The sequence below is a fragment of the Rattus norvegicus genome, chromosome 4, assembly GCF_036323735.1.
Source record: "Rattus norvegicus strain BN/NHsdMcwi chromosome 4, GRCr8, whole genome shotgun sequence".
Lineage (NCBI taxonomy): Eukaryota > Metazoa > Chordata > Mammalia > Rodentia > Muridae > Rattus > Rattus norvegicus.
In genome coordinates this window covers 169470235-169497146 of record NC_086022.1, presented here as the reverse complement: position 1 = coordinate 169497146, position 26912 = coordinate 169470235, and the positions used below count along the sequence as shown (strand labels likewise).

General features: G+C 44.6%; 1 protein-coding gene across 2 annotated transcripts; it reads right to left on the bottom strand.

Moving 5' to 3' along the window:
• Positions 1-646: 646 nt before the first annotated feature.
• Cdkn1b (cyclin-dependent kinase inhibitor 1B) lies at positions 647-5874 on the bottom strand. 2 transcript variants are annotated; one of them, NM_031762.3, is made up of 4 exons: positions 5607-5643; positions 4757-5270; positions 4099-4226; positions 842-1917 (listed from the first exon to the last, which is right to left on the bottom strand). In NM_031762.3, the coding sequence occupies exons 2-3, from the start codon at positions 5229-5231 to the stop codon at positions 4108-4110; spliced, it is 594 nt and encodes a 197-aa protein (NP_113950.2). In that variant the 5' UTR covers positions 5232-5270; positions 5607-5643; the 3' UTR covers positions 842-1917; positions 4099-4107. The 2 variants fall into 2 exon arrangements, with proteins under 2 accessions (XP_006237601.1, NP_113950.2); XM_006237539.5 differs by having other exon boundaries at positions 647-1917; positions 4757-5874.
• Between the last annotated feature and the right edge of the window lie 21038 nt (positions 5875-26912).

The window sequence follows — 26912 nt, the reverse complement described above, 5'->3', positions numbered from 1 at the left end:
ATCCCTGCTGAGGAGATATGAGGACAGAAGACTCTGTTTTAGTATTTTAACTATTTTTTGGATGCATTTAACTATAATACAAATATTCAAAAATTGAGGGATTTGTGTATGACCAATTTCATTTCAACCAACTAGTGCGGAAGAACTTGGTTCATAAGGACCTGTGTGTTGGGCTATTGTGGACAAGGTTGGTAGGCTGGGAATCAGATTTTCATCCCTCACGCCACTCCAAAAGTGTAAATAGAAAATCTAGAGAAGTTGTTACATCACTTTCATTTTCAGTACTGCAGATGTGTGATCAGACTACACTTATGTAAGGCCCCCCCTCCTGGTTCTCACACACTCACATCCTAGAAAATATAAACATTTTAACTAAATGGGGACTGCTGATGGCCTTACATGAAAATGTGGCTTTTCCTCTTTCCAGTTAAGCTTTGTCTATCCGTATAGGACAAGGACGAAAAATGGCCACTAAGTATATCCAGACCCCCACCACTATCCTCCACCACCTCCACCCACCTCCACACACAAATCATCCTACAGGTAGGCCGAGATTCTGTAGATGTCTCTCACTTCCCATTGTATCTGAAGCATGCCAGGCGAATACCTCAAACTCAGTAAAGCACATGACAGTTGCACTCAAAGATTAACTATGGAAGTTTTCTTTATTGATTGCTTGATGTGTAACAATAATTGGCATCTTTTTCACACATTACAAAAATTATACTTGGCTCAGTATGCAACCTTTTAAGCATAGCCATATTATTTAACAAAAGGGGGGAGGGATGCTAGTCTACCCAATACAGCATTTACAAATGCACAAAACATGCCACTTTGGCTTGTATATTGTCTAGATTAAAAAAAAAATCTTTTGAACATAAATAAGTTAGTATAATTTTCAGTGTCTTTACAGAGTTATATACACAGGCACAATTCAAAGTTTTTCTCATACACAGGCAATGAAGAAACACTGTTTAAAGGTGTAGTATCCATTTCACTCACTCTACAAGTATCCTTTTTTTTTTTCTTTTAAAAACAACTTTCCTTGGGGGCAAATTAACAAGTAGGGTGAGACACTTTGAATTTAAAAAAAAAATTATTTCATTATTTGTGTAAAGTTAAAAGACTTCTAAAAATATCCAAGGACTTAGGATTATGTTCACTGTGAAAAGAACACTAAGAAATTTTCTCAGCAAATATGATCTGAGATAGTCAATTCTAAGAATTCAGAATTCCTTATCATGTACCCCAGAGTTTTGCCCAGTGTTATCTGGGGGTGATTACCGCTAAACAATTAACTGATAAATTCCAATTTCAAGAAAAAAAATTTTTTTAAGCCATTTCTTGCTACATAACAGAATCTTCGGAACTCCCAAATGAGAATATGCTTCAGGTAAAAGTAAATAGCAACTCCCTGTGGCGATTATTCAAATTTTGATTATTTTAAAAATAAAGGATCAGTTCTCACCGAAAGGACACTACATCTTTAAAGAAAGGAATTCAAGCCCTTCCCCCCACCCAAGTTGCTTCTCTTTATGCAAGTCAAATATTTTTTCTCCTTGCTACAAACTGAAGCAAGTTCTTCACCTCCCCCCCATGCTGATTCCTCAGCCCCACCCTGCCCTCCCATCCCTAACGTTTATGTGCTACATAGTAAAAGATAAAAACTATATACACAGGTAGTACAATGAAGCAAATAAGGAAAAACCTAATTGCGCAATGCTACATCCAATGCTTTTAGAGGCAGATGGTTTAAGAGTGCCTAAAATGTTTAGTGTTATTGTTTTTGCTTTCTCAGTGCTTATACAGGATGTCCATTCAATGGAGTCAGCGATATGTATTTAAATTTTTTCATGTATGTCTTCCTTGCTTCATAAAGCAGTGATGTATCTAATAAACAAGGAATTATTCTTAATTCTGCAAAAAGAAACAAAACAATTAGGGAGAAGACACTAGAGTAACATTGCCAAAGTACAGAAATCATTTTGCTACTATCTTAGTTAACAAACATTTCAGTGATGCAGGATAAATATAGGCACTAAAGGTCTGAAGACTACAGTTATCCCCAACACTATCTTCACTGGATTTTTGTTCTGCTGTGTGTGGTGTTAGAGTCAAGGTCCTCAACAAGTGGGCAATTTTGTGAGGCCCTCCCACGCCCCAGGGGACATTTGGAAATGTCTGGAGACATGTCTGATTGTCACAGCTCCAGGAAGAGGATTGCTCCTGGTGTCCGATGGGAGAGGCCAGAGATAATGCCCATCATTCTAAAATGTACAGGACTGCCTACCACAACAAAGAGTAATTTGGCTCAAAATGTCAACAGTGCAGAGGTTGAGAAACTCGATCTATAAAATCTGGGTCAAAGAGGGTGAGAAAGAAAAGAAATTCAGGAACATCATACTTCAGAGTAGTATATTTTCCTGATATATTTGAAAAATACCTGGAAATGCAATTATAAAAATACAAAACACCCCACACACACACAAAGTCTATGCAACCTTTCGATTTCTTACTCATATGCAACATATTTGCCTGAGTGCTTTTGACTAGAGCCTTATGGTTTCTTGGCCAATAAATGCCCTTTTTTCTAACAGGCCAGGTAAAAATCCAGGAGGCTCATCTGAAAAGCTAGGCCCCAAGCCACACAGACCAACACAGGTGTGATGGCTATTTAGAAAGAACTTCCATCCAATTTGCCTACTTTATAGAGGGTGTTATACGGAAGGTGGTTCTAATGGCCATTTTCCATCAGCTCTGAACAAAAAAAAAAAAAAATGCTATGTCTGTAGAAGGTATATCATGACGTTATGACTTCTAAACACAACCAATTGGAACCCTATGCCATCTCTATATCCCTTCGCTTATTTTTAAATTTCAATAAATGAGGACCTGGAAAGTTCATAATAAACTGTTAAAATCTATTTATATGCTGGGTTACGAGTGGGCTTTAGAAATAGAGACTGCTGCCTTTGTTCATAACAAGCTTATAAATTATTATATATCGTCGGCTCATATGAATAGTCAATCTATGTAAATTTAGGGGCTGGGTTACTCTAATTAGGCAAGTGGGGTGATGAGATTTTGACACATGGAAAAATCCACACTTGTGCTGGACCTTCTCAGTTGGTCCTAACATCTACCATCCATTTCCCCTATAAACATCCAAACCATCCTGTTCCAGCACAATTAGCATACGGCGCTGACGTGTTAGAGGACTGCTTCCTCTGGCTGCTCATTTAACTTCTGCTTTGTAACCTCAGGGTTAAAATCAGAAATTCTGTGGGAGCGTTAGTACTTCTGAACTTTCCATTCTAATTTTTTTTTTTTAAAGTCCCTTTCTTACTCTCCAAAATTTACCAGCATACAAGGAAAGGCACAACTTTAAAAAAAAAAAAAATTAAAAAAAAAGTACAGGGAGGTGGTGGCAAAATGCCTCTGATCCCAGCATTCAGGAGGCAGAGGCAGAGGCAGCCAGATTTCTGTGAGTTCAAAGCCAGCCTGGTCTACAGAGCAATCTCCAGGGCTGTTTGTTAACACAGAGAAACCCTATTTCGAAAAAAAAAAAAAAAAAAAAAACAAACCCAAAAACCAAAACAAAAGCAGAAGAACACAAGACACTCCTAACCAAACCTGCACTACGTGTACCTGGTTTTTCTTTTAAGAATATAAACGTAATTATATATTTGCCATTTTTCTATGGTTCAAACGGCTCAAAATAGGTTATTGGCTGAAAACGAACCTCTGGGAAATGGGTTCTCATGAAGTGAGAATGGGAAGGAAAATTGTCATTTCCAGCTTAAGTTTTAATGGGATTCAGAAGGATATAACTTTCCCTATCCTTTGGGGCCTTGGTGGCAAGTTCTTGGGACACTCATTCTGGTTCCATTTTAAGGTAAACATCTTGGGATACAAATACTGCATACAGTCCCCTCAAGTGATTCCAGCCTTCCTCAGTGTTAATTTTTTGACCTAGGAAAGTAATTCCTCCTGGCAGGCAAGTAATCTGCCAGCAGTTCTGGGGTCTGCAGCCCCCCCCCCCCGGGGGAGCGCAGCCCAGCTAGGGTGTCAGTTTTGTGCTCTTCCTCATTAACCCACCGGAGCTGTTTACGTCTGGCGTCGAAGGCCGGGCTTCTTGGGCGTCTGCTCCACAGTGCCAGCATTCGGGGAACCGTCTGAAACATTTTCTTCTGTTCTGTTGGCCCTTTTGTTTTGCGAAGAAGAATCTAAGAGGGGGGCAAGGGGAAATTTTTAAAAGAACACACACAAACCATCTTTATTATCGAGAACAATGGCTGACAGAAGTTGGCCCAAGAGTCAGGGGATGATCAACCCACTACCTCCACCCACGACCCCAGGACCCGTCATCCCCGGTAGCCTCTAAGGACACAAAATGAGGTTGTTTCCACTAACACAAGGAGTATTCTACGCCCCACGTCTCTTTTTCTCCCCCTAGCCAAGAAGGAGGCAGTTGGTAAACATCCTAACTTTTGTCACATATCTACAGCTGGCTAGAGGGGAGGAACTGTGACGCGTTAGGCTGGGGAAGTTATCACATCTTACTATCTCCGGCTTCTGACTTCAAAATCATAAACAGGCCAGGCAGTCAGCTGGGGGTATTTCAAACCTAAGCATCAAACAGGCTCGATCTCCCAGAACTAAAGCAGAACACGCAGGAAAAAGCAAGCGAACAGGGTCTAGCAAAGAGGAGCTACGGAGACAGACAGACATTTTAAGTTTTCCAAAGAATCATCACCTTCTGCCGCAGGTCGCTTCCTCATCCCTGGACACTGCTCCGCTAACCCAGCCGGACTGTCTGACGAGTCAGGCATTTGGTCCACCAAATGCCGGTCCTCAGAGTTTGCCTGAGACCCAATTGAAGGCACCGCCTGGCGGCTCCCGCTGACATCCAAGCTCTCCTGCGCCGGCACCTTGCAGGCGCTCTTGGGGGGGCGCGGGGGTCTGTAGTAGAACTCGGGCAAGCTGCCCCTCTCCACCTCCTGCCACTCGTATCTGCCCTCCAGGGGCTTATGATTCTGAAAGTCGAAATTCCACTTGCGCTGGCTCGCTTCTTCCATATCTCGGCAGTGCTTCTCCAAGTCCCGGGTTAGTTCTTCATGATTGACCGGGCCGAAGAGGTTTCTGCAGGCGGAAGGCTTGGGGTGCTCGGTTTGTCTGGCGTCCATCCGCTCCAGGCTCGGGCTCCCGTTAGACACTCTCACGTTTGACATCTTCCTCCCCGGGCGGGTGTGGACCACCGCCTCGCCTCTCTCCGAAAAAAAAAAAAATGAAATGAAATAAACAACAAAACCAAACAAAAGCGAAACGCCCCTGCCGCAGCGCAAACCCCACTTCGAAGTTCTGCGACTGCACACAGAGACGGCCAAGTGGAGTAGAGCCAGGCGAGCGACCGTCCGAGCCGCAAGAGCGCGCAGGTCTTGGGGAGAGAGGCGCAGGGACGCCCCGGCCGCGCAGCTCGAAGCTTCAGTGATCAAGTGTACTGGAGGGCGGGGAAGGGAGGGGAGGAGGCAGGAGGAGGTGGCAAACAGTCGGAGTGTAGGCTGGGGCGAGCCCGTGGGTCCCGCGAACGCAGCCCCTCTCCAAACCTTGCCGCCGCGCAAGTCTCGGAGCCGCGAGTGAGTCGGGACAAGGGATGAGGGGGGAAAAACACCCCGAAAGCACGAGCCCCCCTCCTTTTTTAGTTGCCCAATATGGCGGTGGAAGGGAGGCTGACGAAGAAGAAGATGATTGACAATGCAAGTCTATTTAAACAGAGGAGGAGCTCCATTGGTCTGGGCGCCGGGAGCGGCTCCGCCCAGGCTGGCGAGCGCGCTCTTAAGGTGGCCCCGGGCGCGGCGCCGCCGCCTCTCCGCGCTCCCGAGCGCGCCGCCTCCCCGTACCGCCGCCAGGACATTGGCTGGTCGCGTGACTACTCGGAGGTGTACGACTGCCAACAAACCTGCTCTGGCTGGCCCCGGAGAAATTAAAAATAAGACAAACAAACTAGCCAAACGGCCGGAGAGCTGGGGAGGGGCCAGCGCGGCGGCCAGGCGGAGACCCGGGAATCTAGGTCCGGGCGCTGTAGAGCTGCGCTGGCAGGCGCGCCACCGCTCCGGACTGCGACCTCCAGGTCTTTGCCCGCGAAACCCAGGGCCTGGGCCAGTGAGCTCCGAGGTCGCTGGCTGCTTGTTTGGAGCCTCAGTGGCTAGTTCAACCCACCTGCATTCGCCGAGGTGGGAATGAGGGAGGGTAGGCGAAAGATCCAGGAAACCTTGGCTCGGTGCCTGGGATCCCCCCCCACCCCCACTCCCCGCAGGGTGACTTAGCTAGGTTGCGGGAATCGGCCGCTTAGCCTGACCCCAGAAGTCTCTGCTAAGTAGGACAAGCCGGAGACGGCTTCAAAAAGGAACCAGGACTGACGACTCTTATCAGGGTGTTTCTGAATCCAAGCACTCCCATCTCGAGATTCAAAACCCTCAGTGCTCTCTCAAGCCTCTTCATCTGCTTTATAGCCATCAGACACTAAGTTTTGAAAAAGCCAGCTCTGATTTTTCTTGGTTCCCAAGCACAGTGGGAACCAAGTGCTTTCCAAGTGGGAAAGCCATTGCTATAGGCTGCGTGTGGGAACTCGCCTCTATAGTTTCTATACTCTGCAGTTCTTCTCCCCCAGAGCTGAAGCCGTTTCCTCCACCTGAGTCCAGACGCCAACTACAACAGCTCCTTCCTTCCTCCCCTTTTCTCTCCCACCAGCCTGTTGCTTCCAACCTACTCAGAACAATATTCAAATACAAGCAAATACTTTTAGAGAGCTGCAGGCTCTTGAAGGGCGAAAATGCTTTCCTAAGGGTCCAAGACTAGATTTGCAAGTGATTTATAATACTACCACCCAGGGATTACCAACACCTACTAATATTGTTTGGGTATTTTCTTTAGCTCCTTGGGCAACTTCACGTTTCTCTGTCAATGCTGAGCACAGTGGTAGAAAGTTAAAACAGTGATAGAAGTTAAAATAGGTGGGCCTGTCGTGACTCAGAGTTCAGTGAGATTTTTAAGAGCTTTACCCACTAGGATTCCCAAACAATCTTGGTTTGTGCTAAACACAATGCATCTTATTGGAAATAAAATTCCTGTTTTAGTGTCCCATAGAAGCATAGTTTTCTTATGCTATGGTGTAGTGAAACTGAATATTGACTTGTTTTCTTAGCCACATCTTGTCTGTCAGGATGTGCGTGTGTGTGTGTGTGTGCGTACACACACACCTTGCCTCCTAGAGTCAAAATGTAACAGCCCAGAAAGCCCTTAGATGAGTTTAGCCTCTTTTTTAGCAATGAGGACATTGATCCTCTGGTTTCCTGTCTGGGGACCTCCATCCAGTTAGTGGCAGAGTCAGGATTAGATGCAAGTCTCCTCATTCCCAGGCTGGTTCATTTTTCTGCCCCTCTCCCTCCTGGTGGTCTCGGCGTTCCCAGTTTTGTCTGGATTTGCATGGATTTCGATCTGTAGGCCCTTCTCTCTAACAAGGATCCAAAATGGCTCTTTCCAGGCCTGGGCTGCCCACAGATGTTCCCTCGATGTCACTGTCATCTAGTGCAGCTGTCACAGGCCTTTGGTATTGCCACCTAGGTGTGCAGATGAAATACAGACCCAAAAGGATGGATGGTACCCAGAGAGCAGTGAAGAAGGCAGCATCTGGGGTGGACTTCAAAGCCAGGCCTTCTGCACTGTTCAGTTGGGACGAACATGGGAAGTGGCCTCTTCTCTGGTGGTTTGTTTGAGGTGGTTTCGAACTGTGTTGTTCAGGCTGGCCTTGAACTTCTGGGTTCTTCCTCGATTCCCAAGTGGCTAGGATGCTGAGCTTGGCGCCATCTTGCCTCAGCAAGGCAAGAGGATCATGTAAGGTCGTTCTTGACTGCATAACTGAGTTGGTGGTCAGATTGTGTGTGTTACGGGAGACTCTGTCCCCAAAACAAAACACAGTAACTGGGACTATGTATGGGTCCACCCCACTGTGTTCAGGCTGCTGTTTTGATTTTTTAGATTCGGGCTATGAGATGGCTCAGCGGGTAAAGGCGCTGGCCAAAATGCCAGAAAGCTGGGGTCAGTTTTCAGAATCCATATGATAGCAAGAGTTGACTCTTCTCACAAGGTGTACTGTGACCTCTGACCTACGCACGCGCACGCGCGCACACACTAATTGAAAAAAATTATTATTGCAATGTTGTGCACATGTGTCGTCATGGCATGCATGTGTGTGTGTGCAGGTCAGAAGACTATTTTGTTAAGGGGTTGGGGATTTAGCTCAGTGGTAGAGCGCTTGCCTAGCAAGAGCAAGGCCCTGGGTTCGGTCCCAGCTCCGAAAAAAAAAAGAAAAGAAAAAAAAAAAGACTATTTTGTTGAGTCAGTTTCCCCCCTTCACCTTTACATGGGCTCTGCAGATTAAACTCAGGGTGCCAGGCTTGTATGGCAGGGGTCTTACCCATCGAACCTGGCTCACCAGTCTCCCAGCTGTTCCCCTCCCCCCTACATTTAACATTCCTACTTAATTTACTGAACTTGGGAAGAAGGCACAGTAAAATTGGGGTGAGCCTTATGTCCACGGTAGTGTCCATCTATGTCCAAATTGCTGGAGATTCCAGCACTGCAGAGGTAAGGAAATTCAAAGTCATCCTCAACTACACGGGAGAGTTCACAACCATGCTGGGCTATGTAAGACCCTGTCTCAAAAGTTAAACTAAAATAAAATGTAATTGCTAGGCTGCAAGGAGCTCCTCTTTGTCTCTTTCTGTGTGAATTATAGCTCTTATGTAAAAATGGAGAAATTACAGTCCACTGAAGAACTTTGTTTATTCATCATAATAATATCGGTACGAAAGCAGAAACTTAACACTTCTGTCCCTGCACAGCCAGAATCTCTCAGCATTCTGTAGGAGCACCATTTTGTTGATCTGTTAATCTCACACGTAAAGCAGTCCTGGCCACTCCACCTTAAGAAGTCTGGTTGCCAGCAGAAAGGCTGAGCTTAGCCGACCTCACTACGAATCTAAAGTGTTTTGTTTACAATCAAGGCACCCAAGATCGTAAGGCAAATACTGAGAAGGCAGGCACTTACTGTAGTAGCAGCGAAGCGTAAAAAAAAAAAAAGAAAGAAAGAAAAGAAAAAAAAATACTATGGAGTCGTGAAGGAAGAGGCAGAGAGCAGGGCGAAAGTAGAAAGTTAGGGACCTGCAGAAAAGTAAACTAGGGAGAAAATTTTCTCACGGGTAGAATAAAGTCCCACAGCACACTGCCCTTCATCAGAGCTTGCTTTTCCAAGACCCCCTAGTCCTTTGTGAAGTTTGGTCATCTTTTCCACTCCGGGTGCTTTCTTACATAGCGCTGAGAAGTGTCACTCATGCAACACTCTCCTCCACCCCACCCCCACCCCTTCCCCGAGGGGTTCTGAGACTTTGAGGAGTTTAGCGAAGAGGCGAAGACCAAAACAATTTAGAACACCTGTGTGGAAGATAAGCGTCCCAAAGGGGTGGCTGTCGAGCACCCCCAGCAGCCCGGCTCCCAGGTGCGAGCCTCTCACAGGGCAATTATGAGCCCCAACTGTGTCTGAAGAGGAGCCTCGCTGCCCTTCCACCACCACAAACTCATACAACAGACAACTTTCACCCACATCACCAATCTCTTCAACTGCCTTATTCTTAGAGCTGGGAAAGGTGTGCCCTGTTTCTGACACTTTTAATTCAACATAACAAATATTTACTGTGCTCCTTCTGTTAATGTGCTGGGGGTTTTGTTGTTGTTTTTATTTTTTTCTTCTTGCTTGCTTGCTTTCCTCGTCCTAGTGTACCATCCCCTCCACCCCCACACCCCTCTGTTCCTGAAACTCACCCTGTAGCTTCGACTGCCTTAGCAGGCCTCCTTTCCAGCCTCAGCCTCTATGCCTGCCTTTCTTCCCCTTTGGGTACTAGGATTATGGGAGGTGTACCTCCCGACCGACCAACTCCGGTTATTCTCACTCTTCTTACTTCTTTGTGTGGGGAGTTGTTTTAGTTTTCTTTGGTTGGGATGGCTGTTGTTGTTGCTTTTAAGCGTTTCATGTGTAATCCAAGGTGGTTTTAAATGTGCTGCAATCTTCGCCTCAGCCTCTGGGTTACAGGCTCGCATGACCACATAACTTGTTTGCTGTCTCCCCCCCCACACACACACACACATGTATTGGCATCTCCAATAAACGGGGCATTATCCTAGGTAGTGGGGGTGTAAAACTCAGTTGGAAATTAAGTTGCAGCTTACATTGTAGTAAGAGCAGGGGAGGGGACAGAGGATAAACACTGAGTGAAACAAGGTGTACATGAAGGTGATACACTTTGGAAGAGGAACAATGGAAAACTGGGAAGCAATGAAACTGTTACAGTGTAGCCAGGGAAAGTGGCTTTCCACAGAGGCCCGAGCACTTGAGAAAACAAGTGTGCTTAGTCTGTGAGAAGAGAGTGTGGCCCCTGTATCTACAAGAGCCTGAGAGCCCTGGGTGGGAGCTTGTAGGATGCAGTCAAGGGATGCAGTCAAGGACACCGGTGCTGTGGACAAGGCAAAAGAAGGGGAGTGTGTCAACAGGAGCGTTAGCTCACAGTGGACCTTGTGGGCCTCCTAATGCAGCTGTTTACAGCAAGCGACTTCCGGACATCAGGAGGGTAAAGCAGCAGAATGGTATGACTTTACTGCCTGTGTAGTAATTCCCAGGGCATTTGTTTCAGCAGTATTGGAAATTAAGAGATGAATAAATCTGAGTTCTTGCCTGTGGGGAGCATATACCCTTGACCGGCAGACCACCACAAGACGGCTACATACCCAAGAACTCTAGATGGGAAGCAAAATACAGACAAACAGGATGCAAGAAGAGCTGACATGAGTGTTAGGGTCTTGGACAATAAGAAAAACATGGGCCATGGAGATAGCTCAATTGGTTAAGAGTGTTTGCCTCCAATCTCTGAAATTCACCTGATGGAAGGAGAGAACCAATTCCTACAACTTCTTCCCTGACCTCCATGGTACATGGTAATAAACATCATATATGCATATACGTGAATAAATATTAGATTAATGTCATTACAAAAAAAATTTAACTGTCTACTCAGTGTTGTGCAACATGCCTACAATCCCTTTAGGAGGTAGAGGCAGGAAGATCAAGAGTTCAAAGCTGGGGCTGGAGAGATGGCTCAGCGGTTAAGAGCACTGACTGCTCTTCTGGAGGTCCTGAGTTCAAATCCCAGCAACCACAAGGTGGCTCACAGCCATCTGTAATGGGATCCGATGTTCTCTTCTTGTGTGTCTGAAGACAGCTACAGTGTACTCACTTACATTAAATAAATTAATTTAAAAAAAAAAAAGAGTTCAAAGCCAGCCTTAAGTACCTAAAGGGTTCGTGAAATTCTGTCTCAGAGGAAGTAGTAGATACAGCGGTGTACACATGCAATCACAGCACCCGGGAGGTAGAAGAAAGGCAAGAGGATCAGTGTGACAGTGGCCTTGATCTGTATAGAGAGGCTTGAGGCCAGTCTGGGTTATATCAGACCCCACCTCAAAAAAATCAAGAAAGGGCTAGAGAGATGGCTCAGAGGTCTTATAAGAGCAAGGCTGCTCTTCCAGAGGTCCTGAGTTCAATTCCCAGCAGCCACTTGGTAGCTTACAACCATCTATAAGGAGACCTGGTGTCCTCTTCTGGCTTATGGGCATACATGAAGGCAAAACACTATAAACATAATACATGAATCTTTTTAATAAAATCAAGAATAAAAAATGAAAAAAAAGAATAAAAAATGCTGATAAAATTATGAGCATATATCAGGAAGGAAGGTGATAGCAGATGAGGTCAGTCACAGGCTATAAAAGGCAAGCAGAAACAACCTCTGTCTTCCGACTTCAGTGGTGGGTAGGGTACTACTAGAACTTGTGGTGCAGAGAGTGACATGATCGCTGTCCAAACTTGTCTCTAGAATGCAAGCAAGCTTGAGCCTGGACCTGTGTTAGGGTCCAGAGCTTTGGACTGATCAGACACAGTGATCTCCAGAGGTTGAAACCGAGGGTCACCTAAGAAGCAATGTCTAGGGATGGACATAACTGAAACAGGCAGACAGTCCCACTGTCTAATCAATCCAAAGGGAAGCAGGAGGCAGTGCTGAGGACAGACAGGAGGCAAAAAGGCCTTAAGACAAAGGAAGAGGATTTGGAGTAGAGTTGGAAGCAGCCTGGCAAGATCTCCTGAACCTCGAAGGCGTGGCTGCACTCGCTTTCTGATGCCTCCAGCCTGGGCTGTGCACAGGGAAGTAACTGTTCGGGGGCCCAAACTGTCGTGGACAATGGGATCTTTGTCTCAGGAAGTGGAGTCTGACAGCAAAGTAAAGGTTGGGTGTGGCGAGCCTGGAGAGGCTACGTGGGGAGGTAATTTGGGAGGCCACTGCACACACGGGCAACAGACCACGTTGAGTTAAAGACTAACAAGGCAATGCAGACTTGGGATGAGAACACTATTTTTAGCCCACGTGTGATGGAGATGCGATCGAGTCTGCCTTCGGTGTCAGAAGAGGAGAAGCAGCACATGCACACACGGTCAGAGGAGAGTGAGCGCAGCAGTGTAGACCTGACTCCCACAGCTTATGAGCGTCTTCCTCCCAGCAGCTGGTTTCAGAGACGCAGTCCATCGTTAATGGAACAATTACTCCTCTTCTGTTCCAAATTGCTGTGTTGGGGGTTTCTGTTTGTGGAACCAGTCATCCATGATTAACCTGGTACTTTCTGTATCTGCAGCAGCTTCCTCTCTGGCTTTGTTGCAGCTGAGCCCGTGATGACCACGGTCTTGATGCAGGCAACTCTTGGCCATCTCATGCAGATGGAACTCTGAGAGGACTAAGTGTCCCAAAGGTTCTCCCCCCTTCTAGGGTACCCCTCTTCTGGAGATGACTACAGAGTTTATTTTAGGAGGCACAATGACTTGGTGTGTTTGCACATTGCATCCCCTCAAGGCCTCTGGGTTTAAGAGAGAACTGGTCAGAAGGTTCTGGAGCTGGGAGATTGTAGCTCACAAGTGCTTGTCTCGAGAGTCAGATGGACTGACTTCAATCTCTAGAACTCACATGAAAGGTGGAAGGTCAGAGCCAATGCCACAGAGCTGCCCTCTGACCTCCATACATACATCCTGGCATATGTGCCCACACACACACATCATACATGCACACACAAATTATTTTTTTAAAGTCCTGGGGTAAGATGAGATTTAGATCCTTAGAGAAAATTGAATGAATGTGTGGAAGAAATGTAGATTTAATAAGAAGTTAGCAGGGCATCTGGGGGGGGTTTGGGGGGTGTTGAGGCAGGAGGAAAGCCCACCAATATGAGCCCAGCCTAGGCTACACAGTGAGTTGTAGGCCAGCTTGGGATTACAGGGTGAGACCCTACCTCAAAAACAAAAGGGGCAGGAGAGGTATCTCAATGGTTAAGAGCTCTTGTTGCTCTTACAGAGGACCAGCTTCAATTCCCGGCAACCACAGAACAGCTCCAACCACCTGTAATTCTAACTTCAAGCGATTTCTACTCCTTCTTACCTCTGTAGGCAACAGACATGAGTTGGTGCACATATATATATACGAAGGCAAAGGAGTCATACACAGAAAATTAAATAAAAAAATGAATTTTAAAAATGATTTTTTTTTTTTTGGTTCTTTTTTTTTTCGGAGCTGGGGACCGAACCCAGGGCCTTGCGCTTCCTAGGTAAGTGCTCTACCACTGAGCTAAATCCCCAGCCCAAAAATGATTTAAATAAGGTAAGGTCAGGGTTTTTAAAAGTTGGCCACTTTTTTTTTTTTTTTTTTTTTTTGGTTCTTTTTTTCGGAGCTGGGGACCGAACCCAGGGCCTTGTGCTTCCTAGGTAAGTGCTCTACCACTGAGCTAAATCCCCAGCCCCAAGTTGGCCACTTTTTATGTATAGGAGAAAACACTGTTAAGGAAAATGTATTAAAGAAACACAGGCTGAGCAGTATTGCCAGTGTCCCGTGACTAGGAATAAATGTAAAAACATGAGTCCAAAAGCATGAACATAACTGACTTTTCACGTGTACAAGTGAAAGGTGAAATTTAGAAATCATGAGTGTCCTTCCTCAAGTACAGTCTCTTCCTCACACTGAGGAAACATTCCATGAGTCTAACCTCAATCTTCAGTTTATTCAGAGGTGCACCCAAATTAAAAACAACACCACCGAAGCCAACACAGCCTGGGGACTCCCCACTTTCTGTCTCTGATCAGTCTCTCTGAATAATCATTCACGGGATTATTTGTTCATTTCTTTATTCATTAAATTTTTAATGAGCCCTTGGCAGATGCCAGACTCTCTGGGGACACAGCAGAGAACAAAGGTAACCAAAGTCCCTGCTGTCGTGGAACGGTGCTTACACACAAGTGTGGAAGGCACACAATACACAAATAAATAAGCGTAATACGTCATGTTGTTGTGAGTGCCAAAAAAGACAAATAGACGAGGAGAGAGAGAGAGAGAGAGAGAGAGAGAGAGAGAGAGAGAGAGAGAGGATGGCCCATGTAGCTTCTGAAGGAAAGAATTCTTCAATAAAGTGGCATGTGAGTGGAGACCTGAATGGGAGAGGCCCTAGACCACGGAAGTTCCTGTGTTCGAGGCAGAGGATTCAGAATGTCCTTGTTATGGTTGAGGGACAACACGTGAGCCAGTAATCGTGATCCCATAGCAATGGGGGCTGGATCAGAGAGGAAAGCAGAGGCTCGGATGATGTACAATTTATAAGCCATGGTAAAGATTCAGTTTCATTCCAATTGAAGTAGGTTGCCTTTGGGGACAGTTTTGACCTGACTTTGCCCAACTTGAATGCCTCTGGCTGTTCAGTAAGAAGTACTTCAAAGAGACAAGAGAGAAGTAGAATGACCAGTCAGTAGACTGTATAATACTCTAGGTATGAAGTCTCAGACCAGGGTGGTACCAGTGTACGTGAAGAGATGGAAAGTTGGTGATGTTCTTAAATATCTGCGTATGAGAGAGAGAGGAGACTGTAACGATGAAGGTTTTGGCCTAAGCCATGGAAGAAACCATTTGCTGGGATGGGGTTGACTGAAGAAGGAATAAATTTTCTTTAAACATATTGGGTTTGAGCACAGTTGGAATTCTAGTACTGGGAGACAGACAAAGGAGGATTGCTTCAAATATAAAACATTTTTAAATGTTAAATTTGAGATGTCTATGGACATCCAGATGGAAGGTTAAATAGGCACTTGGTTGAATTCAGGGGAGAGAGATCTATGTTGGAAGTGTGAACTTGACAATTTAAGCACATAGGTGATGTTAACACAGTAGGACTTCTGGTTGTAATCCCAGCATTAGGGAGGTGAAGGCAAGAGGATCAGTAGTTCAAGATCATTCACATCTTCAGCATCATAGCAAGTTCAAGGCTACAGTAGTCAAGTAACACCTGCTTTTAAAAAAATTTTTTTTAATTTTTTTATTTTTAAAGAAACTACAGGATGGAGTTAGAGAGGTTAAAAATCCAAATAGTAAGCACTGGGGCACTTAAACTATTAGAAGTGGCTCGGAGACCGTGTAAAAGGGTTTCTAGGCAGGAGAGAGAGCATTTGATCAAATGCAACTGATAGGTCAAGTAAAATAAGGCTGGGAACTCCAACAGTGTTTAGCTTATGTTGTTAAGACTAATGTTGGAGTGGAGTGGAGCGGCTGATACATGCCTTTAATCCCAGCACACAGGAGGCAGAGGCAGGAGAATCTCTGTGAGACCTATGCTAGTCTGGCCTACATAACAAGACAGACAGACAGATAGACAGAGCTACGTAGAGAAACCCTGCCTCAAAAACAAACAAAATAATCATGTTGGGAGACTGGAAGATGGGGACGTTTCGGGGCAGGCTGAGAAGAGAGCTGTAGATATATGCGCACATGAAAATGAAACAAAACAAAACAAAACAAAACAAACCACATGCTAGCAGATGCAGTTTGGGAGCAGGTCAGAAGGGGCCAGCAGTGACGTATGGCTGGTAGGGAAGCAAGAATATTAAAGACTGGGCTGGAGAGATGGCTCAGCGGTTAAGAGCACCCGACTGCTCTTCCAGAGGTCATGAGTTCAATTCCCAGCAACCACATGGTGGCTCACAACCGTCTGTAAAGAGATCCGATGCCCTCTTCTGGTGTATCTGAAGACAGCTACAGTGTACTTATATATAATAAATAAATAAATAAATCTTTAAAAAAAAAAGAATATTAAAGACTTTTCTCATAGGACGGAAGTGTAGCTCAAGGGAAGATGGTGTATTTAGTGTGCACAAGGCTCTGGGTTCTTTTCCCAGCACTGAAAGCAAAAAGTGAGGTGTCTCCCACACTGCCTGCCTTCCCTTCTGTTTCACTGATTGGTTTTACATAGCTACCTTCAATTTCTTTACTTAAATTTACTTTTTTTTTTTAAGACAAGACTTTATGTAGCCCAGGCTGGCTACATACTTGATATATAGTTGAGAATGGTCTTCAATTCCTAATTCTCCAATTCCAAGGGCAGAGATAAAAGATGTGTATCACCACATCTGGCTTCTTTTCTTAAATTTCATAACACATTGCTGTGCCAATAAATAGCCTTAAACTTTTTAGAAAGCTGAGGGTAGTGACTAATGCCTACAATATTTAGTAGGCTAAGGCAGGGAGATTGCCCTGAGTTAGAGATTAGTCTGGGTTATGTCATGAGTTCAATGCTAGTTTAGGTTACAAAGGCCCTGTTTGAAAAAGAAAAGGAAAAAAAAATTGAATCAAGCAGTGATGGCCCACGACTTTAAGCCCAGCACTGGAGAGTCAGAGGCAGTCAGATCTCTAACTTCGAGGCCAGCCTGGTCTACAGAGTTCCAGGGCAGCCAAGAATACACCGAGAAACCCTGTCTTAAAACAAACAAACAAAAAACAAAACCAGAAAACAAAACCAAAACCAAAACAACAACAACAACAACAACAAAAAAACAAAGAATGGAAAACAAATTTATTTTTGAGACACGATCTCATATGTAACCCTGGTTGACCTGGAACTCCCTCTGTAACCAAGGCTGACCTTCAACTCCTGATTTCTACTTCTTCCTCCCAAATGCTGGGATTAAAGATGTGTAAAGAAGGCTTCGTTAGAAAACACGGAATAAACATTGTAAATTTTAAGATTAAAAAAAAAAAAAAAAAGAAGAAGGCTTCAATGCCCTGTTTCTTAGCCAATCACAGCAGGATACTATCTTCCTCTGAATCCACAAAAAAAAAAAAAAAAAAAAAAAAAAAACAGTGTAAGGCATTGTTACAAATTATTCTATCAAAAGGGCAGTAAGATGGGTGTTTGGGTTTAGTTTGGATTCTTCTTTTGAGACAGTGTCTCACTTTGTAGCCATAGATGGCCAGGATCTTACAATGTAGCACATGCTGCTCTTAGGCACTTGGTGGTCCTCCTGAGTGCCACCATGCCTGGCTGGACTTACTCTTCATTAGTAACGAGAGCCTTCACTAATGTCCCACCGATGGTTCTCTACAGTCTGTTTTGGATCTTATTTCAGTGGGCTGGGTATCTCCCATGTGTAATTTTCTGCCTTCCCCTTACCTCAAACTGATTTTTCTCCGACCCAGAATGTAACTTAGTTACTTCAGAGTAACTGTCATTGGCTTTACTGAAGAAGCAGAAATACCCAAAATAGTCAGGACCTCTGTGGCCACAGGAGGACAGAAATGGGTTAGTAGTAAGATAGAATTCCTCACACTACCCTGAGCCGAATACCCAGGTAAGCAGGAATATGACTGATCGAACGTGGCTCTGTTTAAAAAGCATGGAGGACACCCTAAAGCCAGAACTGTCTGCTCCATTCTGCAACTGTTTCAGAGCACAACTGTGTTTGTAATCCACTTTCTTTTTTCTTTTTTTTTCCGGAGCTGGGGACCGAACCCAGGGCCTTGCACTTGCTAGGCAAGCGCTCTACCACTGAGCTAAATCCCCAACCCTGTAATCCACTTTCTATCATACCCACCAGCAGTTTAATCTTAGGGCCTGGAGACGGCACGGTTGTTAAGAGTACTATCTGTTCTCTTGCAGAGGACGTGGGTTCAATTCCCAGAACCACGTAGTAAATCACAACCATAACTCCAGTTTCAAGGGATCTAATATCCTGTTCCAGCTTCAGTAGGCATTATTGATGCACAGACATAAGTGTGAGCAAAACACTCATCCACATGAAAGAAATAAATATAAGCATTTTTAAATAAAGTTTTTTTTTTAAGATTTATCTATTTTATGTATAGGAGTACACTGTAGCTGACTTCAGAAGAGGGCATTGGATCCCATTACAGTTGGTTGTGAGCCACCATGTGGTTGCTGGGATTTGAACTCATGACCTCTGGAAGTGCTCTTAACCACTGAGCCATCTCTCTAGCCCGTTAAATAAAGTTTTAATCTCTAGAAATGCTTTATTTTGTTTTGTTTTTACTTTTGAGATAGGGTTTCTTTTTGTAGCCCCAGCTGTCCTTGAACTCAGTTTGTAGACCAGTCTGGGCTCAAACTCAGATATCCTCCTGCCTCTGCTTCCTGAGTGTTGGCTTAAAGGGCTGCACCACCAGGCCCAGACTCTTAGAAATTTAATTGAACTCCAACCCTGCAACATTATACCTGGTAAACCTTTTTGAACAATAACAAGATAATGAACTTAACATTTAATTTATAATAGAGTGTTTGGTAATGGTCTGTGTAGTCAGCATAACCCTTAAGAAGTAGAGAATGTGGGCATCGAGGGACCTGTCTGTCATCCCAGCACCTGGGAGGCAGAGTTAGGAGAGTAAAAATTCACAGTTTGCCTCAGCTGCATAGCAGGTTCCAGGTCTGGGATATATACAAAACGAAAGGAACACTAAAGTTAAAGGATGACTTGTTAGCTGAGTATACCTACAACCATCAGTAACTCCAGTCCAGGGGATCAGACGTCCTCTTCTGGTCTCATGGGCACCTGACACAAACAGGTACACAGATATATATGCAGGCAAAACACTCATACAAAAAAATATACAGAAACAATAAAGATATAGAAAACAACTAGAACTGGGAGGCTCTTCTGTAGAATCAGAGATAACAGAAGGAAGAGACCAGGCAGAGTGAAGAGTACAGGGACCAGCCGTCACTATATGACAGAATGTTTAATCATGGCCTCCTATGACAAAAGTGATTGATCCCCCAGACTTCTACTTTACTATTCCTATTTATGTATGATTCTTATGACTAGGTGGTTGTGGCATATGCCTTTGATTCCAGCCCTTGGGGAGCAGGTTTCTGAGTACCAGACTCTACATAGTGAATTTCAGGACAGCCAGGGCTACATAGAAAAGCCCTGTCTTGAAAAAACAAAATAAAAACCCCAAAATGTATGACTCTCATAATGTCCCATAGAACAGTTTTTCATGTTCTGAGAACTAGGCAGTGTGACGAACATTCTTGTGGCACACATGAAGACATAGTGCATTGTGCACATTATCTGTGGTGACAAGTGAGAGCGTTCCCTTCATACAAAAGACCTAGTTCAACCCTATCTCACAGACCTAGTCAGAGGCAGATCTGAATTATGCTACAGGCCCTCTCCATCCATATAGTCAGAGGCAGGTCAGATTTAACAGTCCACTCTCCATCTCCAAGACTGGGGGGGGGAGGGGGCTTTTCAAAACTTGCCTACAAAGACACGGAGGGATAAAGATGGAGCAGGGACTTAGGGCACAGCCAACCAGTGACTGCCCCAGCTCGAGACCCACCCCATGGGAGAGCCAACTCCTGACGCTATTAATGACACTCTGCTATGCTTGCGCACAGGAACCTAGCATAACTGTCTCCTGAGAGGCTTCACCAAGCAGCTGATGGAAACAGATGCAGAGACCCACAGACAAACACCAGGCGGAGCTCGGGGAGTCTCGTGGAAGAGAGGAGAGAGGTGAGCAAGCCTGAGGACTCAAGGACACCACAAGGCCTACAGAGGCAACGAACCTGGGACCATGGAGACCTGGTCCATCAACCAGGGAGCATGCAGGAAGTGGACCTAGGCTTCCTACACATCTGTAGCAAATGTGCAGCTTGGCCTTCATGGGGGTCCCCTGCAAGTGGAGTTGGGGGGAGGCTGTTTCCCTGCCTTTGGGTCTCCTTCCCCTTACCTAGACTGCCTGGTTGGGCCTCAGTGGGAGAGGATGTGCCTAGGACTAGATATCCCAAGGTGGGGTGGTAACCCAGTGGGGGCTCCCCTTCTCTGAGGAGAAGGGGAGGGGCAGTGGGGGAAGGGATTTGTAAGTGTGAGACTGGGAGGAGAGGAGGGAGGGGGGCTGTGATCAGGATGTAAAGTGAATAACAAAAAAATTGTTGGGAAAAAAAGAAACAAGTTACAAAAAATTTAGAGTCTCCAATAAACACAGTTCTCATGACCTAACTGGTAGATTCTCTTTGGTATTCAAATATTTCTGATAGACCCTTTCTACCCACATACAGTTTATCAGTCACCATACTGTTTAACCAAGTGAAAACACAAGGGCAGAATGAAATCATAGCTCCTCAGTGCCTTGGTCACTGATATATGGAACAGCCTAACACGATGGCCAGGATTCATAACGCCCAAGTTCAATGTAATTATTGTTTGAATGCACATGTGACAGGATTTTAATGTGATACGATGTTTTGGACTTGTTATATATTCCTTAATGACTTCATTTTTCTTTTGAGACAGTGTCTTAATAACATAATAACACAGGTTGGCCTCACACTTGAGATCTCCCTGTTGTAACTTTCCAAATACTGGGTTTGCAGGTGTGTATTGAGTGATTAGCAATGGACAGACATAAACACATGAAAACATGTTTAAAAAAAGAGTAAACATGTTTAAACTAGAGGAAGAAGGAGAGGAGGCACTGAGTAGAAAGAAAGGGAGATAAAGAAAACGAGTCTCCTAATGAGTCAGCACAGGGCCTCATGGGATGGCTCAGTGGTTAAGAGCACTTGCTACTCTTGTACAGGACCTGGGTTCATTTTCTAGCACCCACGTGGTAGCATACAACTGTCTGTAGCTTCAGTTCTGGGGAATCTCTGGGGCCTCCAAGGGCATCAGGCACACCTGCATGCACGCACAAGCACACACTTCTTAGCACATGTAGGCCAAACCCCATACACATAAAATAAAAATAAATAAGCCTTTAAAACTATGTATGACTCATCACTGTTTGGACCCAGATTTATCACAGGTCTTTATTTACCATGGATGTAGTTGTAACTGCTTAAAATAAAATTTGAAAACTCCCATGTGCTTACTCTAACATTCAGTCTGATTCCGAAATGCTACTCATTCTGAGAGCTCTGTCGGGCTCTTTGATAGGGTGCGGAGAAGTGAGTCAAATGCCACCAGCTCTCGGGGTAGGAGTATATCTTAACCATACAGCACGTGCACCAAGTCCTCGGTTCAGCTGGCACAGTAATCCCAGGACTGCAGAAGCTGGGGCAGAAGGATCACCACAAGTTCTAGGCTGGTCAGGGTGCACAGTGTGTTCTAGGACAGCCTGGGGTACAGAGTGCAACCCCACAGGGGGTGGGGTGGAAACAAAGAAGAGAAAAGACAGCATTGGATTTCCCAGCACCAAAACAATAAAAGCCTTTATTCATTTCACAACACTGAGTTATGTGGTATGGCTGCAAAGTGTAAATGAAGGTGTGAAACCACTTTCTCCTGTGTACATGGGGTCGGGGGTGCAGGCTGATCAAGGAAGCATTATCTAGCCAGACACTGTGCACACCCACGTGACTCCAGCCACTGTTCATGCTGAGGAAGGACTGCAAGTTCAATGCAGGCCTGGTTTACTTTGCGAGAGCTTATCTTAAAAAGAAAAACCAAACAGACCAGCCAGGCAGTGGTGACAGAAGCCTTTAGCACCAGCACTTAGGACGCAGAGGCAGGCAGATCTCCGCGTCTGAAGCCAGCCTAGAGTACAGAGAGTTCCAGGACAGAGAAACCCTGTCTCAAGCCAAGAAAAGAGAAAAATAAAAAATAATAAATAAATAAAAATAAAAAAATAAAGGAAAAGAAAAAGAAAGAAAAGAACAACAAAACAGATGAACAGAACATGGGCCTGATGCTGACGTATGTAATCCTATGATGAGGAAAGCTGAAGCAAGAAGATCATTGATCGTTTGAGACCAGCCTGGGCTTCAAAGTGAGATTACTAGCCTGGGACTGTACAGTAAGACTTTGCCTTAAGACAAAATAAGGTCAGGGAAGTACTTGTGTACTTGTCTAGCATATGCAAGATGCATGCACTCTCTCTTTCACACACACATACACACACATACACACACACACACTCTCTCATACACACTCTCTCACACACACAAACTCTCATATACACATTCACTTTCACACTCTCTTACACTCTCTCTCTCTCTCTCTCTCTCACACACACACACACACACACACACACACACACACACACACACACACACACACCGGCCCCACTCTCCCCTCGCTCTTCCCTCCCTCCCTCTCAATTTTTCAAAGCGAACTTTTAGATCAGATTTTAAACTTTGAGGAAGTGCATTTGTTTGCTTTAGTGTTTTTGTCAGTACTAGAGATTGAGCCTAGGACCTTGTACAGTCTGGGCACTCTACCTGAGACATTTTCCCAGTCCTGGCTTTGCCTTTTCTTTTCTTTATACATATTATTTATTTTATTTGAGTACACTGTTGCTGTCTTCAGACACACCAGAAGAGGGCATCAGATCTCATTACAGATGGTTGTGAGCCACCATGTGGTTGCTGGGAATTGAACTCAGGACCTCTTCCATCTCGCCAGCCCGCTGGTTTTGCTTATTATGTTGACTCGGTGTTTCACAAAGTTGCTCAGGCTGGTCCTGAACCCCTTCTGTAGCCCAGGCAAGCTTTGGACTACAATCCTCCTGTCTTATCCATTTGGGTCTGAGAGACCCAAAATGATTCTAGGTCTGGATGAAGCTACACTGTGTTTGTTTTCTAGAGAAATAATGTCCTTCTTTAGCCCAGGCTGGCTCAGACAGGCATACATCACTATTCTTGGACTAAGACTGCTATCCATTGCAACCAATGCCCTTTAGGGTCTGTACATTCAAAGCAGCAGCACCTACTCCAGGATTAAAGGCTCTATGGTGGCAACTGTCTAATAGAAATAGGACACACAAGCAAGTTGTTTCTTAGTAGGCACATTTTTTACAAAGTAAAAGTAAAAAAGAGGGCTGGAGAGATGGCTTCCTGGTTCAGAGCACTGACTGTTCTTCCTGAGTTCAATTCCCAGCAACCACATGGTGGTTTACAACCATCTGTAATGAGATCTGAAGCCCTCTTCTGGTGTGTCTGAAGATAGCTATAGTGTACTCATTCATATACATAAAATAAAAAAAAAACAATAATTTAAAAAAAATGTTCAAAAGAAACACATGAAATGTCATTGCAGCATGTAATGAATATAAAATGTATCCAATCGTTGCTGTTGCCGAGACAAGCTCGCTCCGTATGTAACTCTGGCTGGCCGGAACTAGCCATATAGACCTATCTGGCTGGCCGGAACTAGCCATATAGACCTATCTGGCTGGCCTGAACTAGCCATATAGACCTATCTGGCTGGCCTGAACTAGCCATATAGACCTATCTGGCTGGCCTGAACTAGCCATATAGACCTATCTGGCTGGCCTGAACTAGCCATATAGACCTATCTGGCTGGCCTGAACTAGCCATATAGACCTATCTGGCTGGCCTGAACTAGCCATATAGACCTATCTGGCTGGCCTGAACTAGCCATATAGACCTATCTGGCTGGCATGAACTAGCCATATAGACTATCTGGTTTCAAATTCACAGCCCTCATGGCTTCACAGGTCCCAGGATTACAGATGACTCACCACACCCAGCTTCAAGACTTTATTATTTTTTTGTTCTGATTTTTTGAAATCTAGTATATTCTATGTCTATAGTCCATCTTACTTTGGATCAGCACAGTTCACTGCTCCATAGCCCAGCATGCTGGTCAACAAGAATGGATATTTTTCTATCACAGTGGGTGGGTAGCCTTAAAAGGCTATGAAAGGAAGTCCAAACACCACTTGAGATTTCACTGTGTACTTCTCACCGGCATACTATTTTTAAGGTTCACAGGTAATGTTTAAATGGCCTACTCCTAACTTTAAACTTGTTATTTATAGAGGCACATATTTGTGACAGGGTCTCACATAATCCAACCCGGCCCTGAACTTCCTGCCTCTACCTCTGAACTGCTGGGACAACAGGTGTGTGCCACTATGATCAGCTTACAATGTGACTTTATGGAATGTTATTTTCTATGTACCTACTTGTTCCTCAATATATGAGTTCAATATATGATGGAGTTCTGGGTAATAAAAATACAAAGGGGTATTTGTTAAGTCATAGGGGAGAGAAACTGTCCTTATGAGAGTGACTTCAAGAGGAATGATATAAGCTACCCACTCCCCTTACCCTTACGGATGTTAGAGATTAAGTAGCATAGGCTGGCTCCTGCCTCAGCCTCTTGAGTGCTAGAATCACAGGTATATGTCCCCAAGCCCAGATGCCTTTCCTTCTGTTCAGAACATTTCACATTGAGAACACGTTTAGGGGTGTGGCAACTGCCTTGGGATAATGACAAAAGACTCTTTAACACAGCAAAGATTACAAAAGGGTTCCTTCCTTATCAGAAGTGTAAATTTATGACGCCAGCCATGCAAACAAAGGGCAGAGGGGGACAAGCACAGAGTTCCCTATGAGAAGAAAGAGCAGTCAGCAAGGTCCTCAGAGGGCTTTGCCTAAACAGTAACAACACAAACCTACCCTTCTTCCTGCCGCTTCCTTCTCTCGCCGAAGATTCTTTTCTCCACCATTACTCCTTTTTATTTTTATTTTTGTTTTTTTTTTCAGACAGGGTCTATGTAGTCCTAGCTGTCCGTATGTAGACCAGGCTGGTGTCACACTCACAGAGGTCTTCCTGCCTTGGCCTCTGGAGTGCGGAGATTAAAGGCGTGCACCACCACACCCAGCTCCTCAAGGTGACAGCAAAGATTTTAAAGGAAAAAAAAGTTCCCCACCCCCCACCAGAAATACCAAGAACTTGTCTGTGTCCTGTCAATAAGTAGATGCGAATGACAGTCGATCTTTTAGTACTTTACAAGGTCATAGCAATCACAGGCAAACATGCCCAAAAAGATAGCTGTAGAAATGACACTGTCAAATTTTTCAGTTACTGATTGTAAAAAATTTTATATTCTCTGAGTTACACAGGAGACTAAGTGGTTGGCTGTTATTCTTTTTCAATGAAGAAAGACATTTTGTTTGATCACTTACCAGTCTACACTAATTTTTATCACATGTAGGCGAGTTAGAAACTCAAAGCTCTCCTTTCTCTTTAAATTGCATTTAGTGTTTGAGTGTTAAGACACTACAGCCCACAAGTAGAGGCCAGAGGACAATGTTTTAAGAGTAGGCTGGGGTTGGGGATTTAGCTCAGTGGTAGAGCGCTTGCCTAGGAAGCGCAAGGCCCTGGGTTCGGTCCCCAAACGTAGGCTGACTCCTTCTACTGTGTTCATCCAGGGGATCAACTTCACGTGCTCAGTGCTTGGTGGTAAATGTATATACTCACTGATTCAGCCTGACAGCTCAGGACTGATATTTCTAGTAACCTTTTCATTGTCTTTTTGTGTTTTCTGTTGTTATCTGTTGCCAGGTTGGTTGTTTGAGACAATGTTTGCTGTGTTCCTTAGGCTGGCTTTGAACACCTGAAACTCCTGTCTCAGTCTCCCAGGAACCAGCACTGAAGAGGCATGGCCAGGTCAGATTTTATGTACTCTTGAAAAAAAAAGAAAGAAAAAAAAAATGGATCCTGCATGCATTTACATGAACCACATGCAGTTCCCACACTGGCCAGAAAAGGGTTTGGGATCCCCGGTGTCGGTGTCGGAGTTATAAGAGGTTATGAGCTGCCATGTGGGCAGTAGGAACTGGAGCCCAGCTGTCTTCAAGACAGCAACTGTTCTTCATCGCTGAGCCATCTCTCCAGCCCTGATGCATTAACTCTTCCTCTAACTCCCATTCAGAATTTCCATTAGGGCCACATCGCAATGTTCAATACAATGTCTTATGGTGGCTATGGTGGTGCACCTCTGTAGTTCAGCACTTGGAAGAATGGGACAGGAGGATTCCATGTTTGAAGCCGTTCAGGATTACATAGCAAGACCCTTCCTCAAAAAACAAACAGACAAAAAACAACCAAGGGGCTGGAGAGATGGCTCAGTGGTTAAGAGCACTGACTGCTCTTCCAGAGGTCCTGAGTTCAATTCCCAGCAACCACATGGTGGCTCACAACCATCTGTAATGGGATCCGATGCCCTCTTCTTATGTGCCTAAAGACAGCTACACTGTACTCATATACATAAAATATTTAAAAAAAACGCCAACCAACCACTGCCATCTGTTCTATGATGATCGCTGTCAGTCTTGACATAGGAGGCCCTCTTTTTGAGTTAGTCTAGTCATAAATATTAATAAGAAATTTATTCACCCTTTCTGTATTTTTTCTCTTATGAAGAAAATGTCAGTTCAATATAGGTGTGGACAACTGGTTGTCATCTTACCTCAAGTAAGCTATTGTTCCTATAATAGGAAACCTGCTTCTGTATTTAAGACAGGATTTTCTTGTAGCCCAGGCTGGTCTATGACTAAGTATGTAGGTGGGGATGACCCTGAACTTCTTCTGATCCTGCCTCTACAGGAGGGATGGATACACAGATATATACCATCAGGTCTCATGGCTTTTAGACAAGGAGTCTACCAACTGAGCTACAAAC